The 7,948-nt window shown below is 40.1% G+C and overlaps 1 protein-coding gene across 2 annotated transcripts in view; it reads right to left on the bottom strand.

Moving 5' to 3' along the window:
• The window catches only part of LOC108246543 (large neutral amino acids transporter small subunit 4), a 37,836-nt gene extending 31,488 nt beyond the window's left edge, over positions 1-6,348 (bottom strand). Inside the window, exons 1-2 of one of the 2 annotated variants that reach the window (XM_037979557.1) lie at positions 6,180-6,348; positions 3,300-3,521 (exon numbers count right to left, since the gene is read on the bottom strand). In XM_037979557.1, coding sequence (XP_037835485.1) covers positions 3,300-3,459 — 160 coding nt within the window. In that variant the 5' untranslated portion in view covers positions 3,460-3,521; positions 6,180-6,348. The remainder of the gene's footprint in view (positions 1-3,299; positions 3,522-6,179) is intronic. The other variant, XM_017434149.3, reaches the window with a different exon arrangement.
• Positions 6,349-7,948: the final 1,600 nt, after the last annotated feature.

The raw sequence follows: 7,948 nt of genomic DNA, 5'->3' as shown, positions 1-7,948 counted from the left end.
GAAGTGCAGCCCAAAGACCCCTTATGACGAGTCAAAATATTGGACACAGTGTTCCCTCGCCCGGACGCGGGTCACCGGGGCCCCACTCTGGAGCCAGGCCTGGAGGTGGGGCACGTTGGCGAGTGCCTGGTGGCCGGGCTTTCACCCATGGAGCCCGGCCGGGCTCAGCCCGAAGAGGATATGTGGGTCCCCCTTCCCATGGGCTCACCACCTATAGGAGGGGCCAAAGGGGTCGGGTGCAATGTGGGATGGGTATTTACACAACTAGTTTTACAAAAAGGCACTTTTGAAATAATTATTTAAAAAACAAAAATACAATTAAAATAAATACTAATTGTAATACTTATACTAATTAAAATCCTAATTTAAGTCACATTTACAAATAAATTAAATTAATATAAATGAAAAAGTGCTAACAAAGCACCAACACACGTCTCACGTCAAGACCAATGAATAACAACAGAGAACTCTGAAAAACAGAGAGATGCTGGACTGTACTGTCCTTTTTGTGGCACAGGCTGCATGTTGGATCACTACATGTAACAACAAAACAAAGCATATCTAATGCTGAATTTAATAGCATCATTTTACTGTTAAACAAGGATAAATTAGCACGCCTCATATTAATATTTTCACTAAATACAAAACATGCTTTTTGGTTTGATGTTTATTGCTGTGGCTCTCTCACAGAGGGATCATATAAATGCTGATACAAGCAAACCAGCTCTGCTAAGCACTGAAATCGTCCATTTTGAATGGAGAGCAGCGCGCGTGGTCTGCGCAAAATAACAAAAAATTGAGAGGTGTAAGACCACGCGACGCGACACCGAGCGGGGCTTTTGCGTAGGGGTGGGGACAGCGCGATTGCATTACTGTTGGTATGTAAACCTTATGAAGGTGATCAACGCGTCAAGTATAAATCTACCTGAAAGGTAGCGGTTTTGAGGGTACGGGTGGAAAAAAATGTGTAGAAAAATTGCGTTATTTTACAATAAACAAGCGGAGCTTAGCCTGGTGGCGGGGGAAGGAAAGCCTGGTGGCTCGCCAGGCTTATAATACACTGGCGGAAACCCTGATCATATATACCTGCAGCCTTAAAGACTAAACGTAATGAGAAACTTTAACAACTCAAATACTGTACTGTTGTCTTGTTTGTCCAGTCACAAACAAGCTTTTCAAGTGACTGATATTGTTTTTGATAAAGAAGCGGTAGCATGAGTGAAAGAACAGTGCAGACAGGCTGTATTGGGAGATATCCACCAAGATATAGATATAGCAACTATGGAGGAATGTGCATTTCTCTGACTAACATGTGACACAGGTTTGCTTCACAACATAGTAGATAGCACTGAACAAATGAACTAGATTTACAGTAAAGCCACATAATAGAAACAGAAATCCATCAGTACATATGGATGTGAACAAATGGCTGATTCATCATTACTACTGAGCATCTTCTCTTTAAATTATCTTTTTTTGGTCTGTTAAAAGAAAATTCACCTGGCAATAAATACAAAAGCTTTCTGGAAAAAGGATCTTTATGGCTACTTTCACACTGCAGGCAAAACTGGCCCAAATCCAATGTTTCTGTCCATATGTGACCCATATCTGATTTTTTTATGATGGTCTGAATGTGTTAAAACCAATTTTTTTAAATCCGACCCAGGTCACTTTTATATGTGGTACTAAATTGGATTTATGTATATCCAATGTTTTCAAAGTGACCTCAGATGTCAGGTTGCATTTCATCTGACTTTTACATCACTGAAGTAGGAATATGTGGATCAGTCCAATATTGATATTATCTGTACCAAAGTCATGCTCTTTTATGTTCAGAACTCCGCATGTCTTCAGGTACGGAACAGAAGTCCAGGTACTTCCGTCTTCTTTTTACGTTTTAGATTTGCCAATGTACTCCAACATTCGTATGATACCAATGTTAGTGTCAGATCTTATCAATAATAGCGTGATGGACTCAATACTTTCAGTACATCGCTCCAGTTCCAAAAGTGCAATTCTGTGCCGGAATAGGCAGGAAGTGGTAAGATAAAATGTAGACATGGGACGAAAAAAGCACGGAAGATAATAAATTTGTTCAACTGGAAAAAAAACTTTAGAACACATGCTAACACATGTCACATGCCAACAAGTGTAGCATCCATATTTAATTCCATAAATACAGCGTGCTGTGTGTGACGTCAGATGAAATGCGACATGAATGGATGGCACAGATGTGTTTTTAGGTTGACGGTTTGTGTTAAGGGACTCAACTAAAACCCTTACGTACTGCAGTCACAATTAAAGCCACTTGATGAGGAAACTATGAAACAAATTATTTGCTAACAGTTGGTAAAGTAAAATTAAATAGTTATTTTTTCATACACACAGATTAGCCTGCAAGGCTTTCATCTTTCTCCTTTGTTGTATAAAAAAACTACAGAGACACAATCACAGGATGAAAGATCCAAAAATGTCATGTTGTTATTGACCAATGACTCATCTGCTTATCTATGGAGACTATTCAGACTCTACGGATGGGATTAGACTGTTTTTTACTATTTTGTTTTGAACTATAGTTACCCGGTGATAAACAATGCTTTCCACGTCATCTCACAAAACCCAAGTTCTTGTGGTTTGATGTTCCCAGATAAAGCGTCTTTAATAATGACCCGCTGAGTGCAGCAGCTCACCACATCATCTTTGATCATAGATAGAGAGCTGAGGACAGAATGAAATAATACTGCTCATGTCATCCTGTTGCTTAGTTGTGCTGGAGCATTTTACATCTGATTATGAACCCTGTTATGAGCCAGCTCACTGCTGATATGATAAGCCATTTCCTGCAAAGAACCCCAAATATTATATCAACAAGAATCCTCCATGTTTGTCATTATACTTGTTGAAGAAATTATATTTAGAGGTGAGGCTGAAGAGTCTTTGTTTGGCAAAAGCACTTCTCAAATAATTGTTTGTGTGCCCCTAAATGTGCAGAAAATTCACACCCACACAGAAAAAAACTTCCCAATGAGTGTTGCAATCAGCCTGTTGAATACTTGTTTCTCAGCAGCTCAGAGTTTTCTCCAGATGTAGCCATACAAGCCTGTCTCATAAAAACTGATTAGATCCAGACTACTTGTGTTTGTTAGATAGTGGATCTGAACAGCTGATTAACCCTCAAGATGAACCAGAACCCTCAAGAAAAGGTAAAAAATGGTATGATGGAAAAAATTTGTTGTTTTGTCACAGTGGCCTTGTAATCAATTGTCTAAAAATCGTAATACAAACTAAAGTAGACATACCTGGCCTTGTGCAAAGGTAGGAGTAGAAGCCCTCAGACTTGAGCATGATGAGTAGGGAGGACCAGCCAAGCAGCACAGCAGAGAAAAGCAGATTTTCAATGACTGCTGTGACAGCCATCCACCAGCGACGGGAAAAGGCTGTGGCCAGGGTGGGAGCCATTTCTGCTGGGTTGGATGTAGTGGTGCACTGGCCTAAATGGATCTGAGGGAGGCTGCTGGTGCCTTAAAGACAAGAAGGGGAAAATAGAAATATAATTAAATGCCTAGTGCTCCTTAAAAAATGCATATCATATTTCATCTTGTGACTAGAAGGGACAAAGTTGTAGCTGTTTAGGTCAAACCTATCAAATTACATTAACTATTTCATTATATATTGCAAGATCTGTTAATGTTCTTAGTATGTGTTGAGGATGACTCTCAGCTACTACTATGTCAATCTTTACCTCAATATTGTCCAAGTTAGCGCCACAGTTGTGATTATACTAAGGTTGATTAGCTGTGGCAGACATTCTGAACTGGCTTGACTCTAAAACTTAATGAGTTGAAAACATTCAGTCCTAGCTTTCTGAGAGTCTCACTAAAATCCATTCAATGGTTCATGAGATATTTTTTAACATTCAAATGAACACACACAGACAAGGACAAAAACATTATTACCTATGCCAATAATAATCCAATATAACTGACAGATGAGACACTTTTTTGTCATTTTTTGTGTATAAAGTGGTTTTAAGGCTCTGAAGACCGAATACTTAAGATACTCTTTCAAATACCAGACCTAAAGCTGCATGATTTTTCAATAAAAGGTTCTGGGAGACTTTCTCAGGAAGGTCCACATCCGTTTCTTAGTTCTGGCTTTAGGAAGATGACAATGAACAAGAGAGAACTGAAACAAACAACTGAAGCCCGCCTCTAATTTTTAATAACCCCGCCCACTGATACATCTGATTGGCTGAGAGGTTTAAGAGCTCTTTTTTTACTGGTTGTTGGTGACGTTACGTGCAGCAGCTACACGTGAGGTTGTTGCTGTAGTCAGAGCTGTGGGAAAAGACTGAACATTTTCTTTACAGGAAAATGCCGATATGATTACCTTTTGCAGTAAAATAAATAAATGGGTTTTTAGTTTGGTCTTGCCGACAACAAATTCTCAAATTAGTTTAGAAATAAGGGTTCTAAATTTCAGAGTCAATAGTTTATAAGTGGGTGACCGTAATTTAGTACAATAAAAATAACGCACCTTAACTGTTATTACGAGCGAAAAAAGGTTCAAATGTATACAAATAAAACGAGTAAATTGCAGCTTTTTATAAAACAAACTAACGCGTAAAACAAGTCAAAATGAATGAGCTCAAATGAGGGAATAATTCTTATTTACTGAAAACAATACTGCACGTGAATGCAGCACAGGCTCAATCCAGTTTGAACCAGTACCGCGCGAGCCTTGGGCAGCTGTGTGCGCGAGCGCTCGACAAGAGATGCTGAGAGAGATCTGTGTGTGTCAGAAATGTTTTACACACACACAAAGGTTTAAAGACACGCAGTAGGAACAGATACACCATCAAACTGAGCGATGCAAACATGGAGTCAAGCTCCTTTCTTCACCTGGACAGGTAACAAAAATAAAAGGTCTAAATCACTTTAAGTAATGCATATCACCCGCCACCTTTCCTTCCAGATGTCATCCTCAGAGTATGTGTTGAGGATGACTCTCACCTACTGCCACATCAAACTTTAGCTCAACAGCTGTAATACTGCCTGGGTTGTAGACATTTTTGTGTTGGCTAATCTTGATATGTTGTGAGGTCCATCTCGACTTAGACTGAGTCCAGAAGTTAACCAGTTGTTGGTGTACATCCAGTGATTATTTTCTGAAAGTTTAATTCAAATCCGTCCTGTGCTTCATGAGATATTTTCCTAACAGACAGGCACAGACATGGGTAAAATCCTTCACGTTTCTGCGTCGGGCGATAAAAAACATCATTTGAGCTCAAATTGGGTTTTAACTCTGATTTATAGGGACTCCGTGGTTCTGAGAACAACTGAACAAAATAAATGGTGATGAAGGAAGAGCTGCTGTGGAACTGGTCTGAACTGGACTAAAATCATCTGCACAATACACCCCCACCCGTGCAGCTCTGCGCCTGTCTGTCCCGTCAGAAACACCGGCAAGTCTTCAAAATAAAGGACCGAAACGCACAAATGCACATGTATTTCACAGTTAAAGCTCTTCTCTTTAAAGGCGTGTTCCTCTGCTAACAGAGGACAGGGATGACATGCAAAAGAAGCACATCTGTGGGATCAAAGCTCCACCAGGTTCTGATTGAAGATGGGTTTTATGTTGAAAGTGCTTGGCTCCACCGGAACTGAACTGGTCGAGTTTCAGCGTCCTGACGGCAAAGCGCTCAGCTGTTCTGTGTCAACAACAGGAGAGAAGAAGACAACATCCTGCCGCTGAGACACTGACAGACAGCCGACTGACAACTTACAGCATCATGGATGATATTCTGATAATTCACTGCTGCTCCTTTTACATGAAGACAACTTTGATGCTAAAACTTTCACATTCTAACCAAACCAAAACATACTCTCTTATATGTGTGTGTTAAAATATCCTCATTGTTGCTGTGGATTTCTAGAATTTAAATGACAAAAAAGAGGACACAATAGTCTCGAAGTTGAAAACAGTCCTGCTTCCTTCATGCGGCAGGACACAGAAAGGCGCGTGCCTAACAGCTGCAACATGCTACAACATGGTGGCTTCATTATATAATGTCAAACATTACATGACTTCTATCCATAAAGGTCCAACTATGAGTCATCGTCTCCTCCTGCCGGTGTGTGTGTGTGTGTGTGGAGCATCCTTGCTGCGGACCGTCTCACCTGAGCGCGCGGATGCGGAGACAGAAGGAGCAGCTGTGCGTCTGCGGCTACAAAATGTCCCCCGGCGGGAAGAAAACCGATGCAAGAGACGACAGAGGTGAAGCAGAGATGGATATGATTCACTGGTTGCTTCTCTCCTCACACTGTTTGTGTTTCTGCTGTCATTGCTCGTCGTTGCCGGGTTTTATATCAGCGGCAGACATCGAACAAAGATCGCAACCTTCCTATTGGTCCAGAGCTGAGCTAGAGACGAGCCGCAGCCAATCACAGAGCAGCAAGCTGATACTGCCGTTACGAGTTATGCTGAGAGAAGAAGAAAAAGTTTACTGAGGAAGTTTATGGGCAAATAATCCGACAAACTAAAACACATTTGTTATTGAAGCAAAACTATGTCACAAACTAATCAATTAGTTTTGTTTTTTTCCTATTTGAAATAGTAAACAAACAAAAAGAAAAAACAAAACAAAGGCAGGAAATAACAACTGAATAGACACACGAAGTTCTCCTCTTGTTTTCATTACTTAAATAAAACACAGCTACACAGAGGCCTTTTTATTCAAAATAAACAGTTTTGCTTTTTAAGACACGCCTAAAAAGAATGGTTAACATCAAGATTAAGCGTTTCAAACTTTTTGTTCTGTTTAGAGGAACCTGAAATTATTCTGGTTTTCTTCTCAGAAGTTGTGAATAAATTGGAAGTACCCTTCCATCGTCCTATGAGGGGCTTTGCTGTTTACTTTCCTGCTTCATACCAAATGTGTATTTCCTAGAAACACTTGGAGGAAGGAAAGTCATATGGGCCAGCTGGCAAAAAAGGCAAAACCCCCACTATGACAGAAAGGGGGAAAGGGCGACATCTAGTGGCTGGTTTAGATACTGATTCAGATTTATGACACTGTTGTAATGATACCCCAGAGATACACTCTGTCCTGTATTATCAGCAACATGTCTGGCCTGTAACTCAATCTTGACAGCACGGATTCTTTGTTGTTGTTTTGTTTACTTTCAATATTCCCAGTTGCAGAAAAACAAAGGTGAACATTAAGTCTCTGTTTCTGTTAGTAAAATACCCCATGAAACCATGGATGAATTTTAACTTTTAGAAAGTTATCACTGAATGGAGATCTACAACTGGTTACTTTTTGGGGTTAATCCCTTTCAAGATGGCTGCCACAGCCAGCTGATCTTAAAACACAAAAATATTTTCACGTTAAGTTTTACAGCTGCTGACTTAAACGTTGGTGTGGGAGTAGCTGAGGCTGATCACTAACACACTGAGCACGAACTGATTGTGCAAGATCTTTGTTTAAAAATTTGTCTTTAACTACTTGGAGTAAACTCTGTTTGTCAGTTAGCAAAAAATCTCCTGAACCCCTGAATGGATTTTAGTTAAACTGTCTAAAAGTAATCTGGATGTACAGCTACAACTAATTAACCGATTGGCTCAATCCAAATCTCTATGGCCACCACACCTCCTCAACATCAGCTAACACAAAATGCTTATAACTCTGTCAGTTTTACAGACATTGGGCTAAAATTTGATGTTGTGGCAGCTGAGAGTCATTTACGACACATACTCTGAGTGTGACATATCACAATATCGCACAAAATTGTGCTGAGCTGAGCAAAATTGTGCATATTGATGTTTCAAGGTTTGCTCAAAGCAGCTGTAACTTTGTCGTTTCTCATCATAAGATGGTCTTAGTTTAGACTAGAGCTTTGGCATGAGAAGCGGCGGGTGATACGCATTCCTTCAAGCAATGCTAGGT

The sequence above is a fragment of the Kryptolebias marmoratus genome, linkage group LG2 (genome assembly GCF_001649575.2).
Source record: "Kryptolebias marmoratus isolate JLee-2015 linkage group LG2, ASM164957v2, whole genome shotgun sequence".
In the NCBI taxonomy this organism is placed as follows: Eukaryota; Metazoa; Chordata; class Actinopteri; order Cyprinodontiformes; family Rivulidae; genus Kryptolebias; species Kryptolebias marmoratus.
Note: the sequence above shows the minus strand (reverse complement) of the source record. Positions and strands in the feature narration are given on the sequence as shown.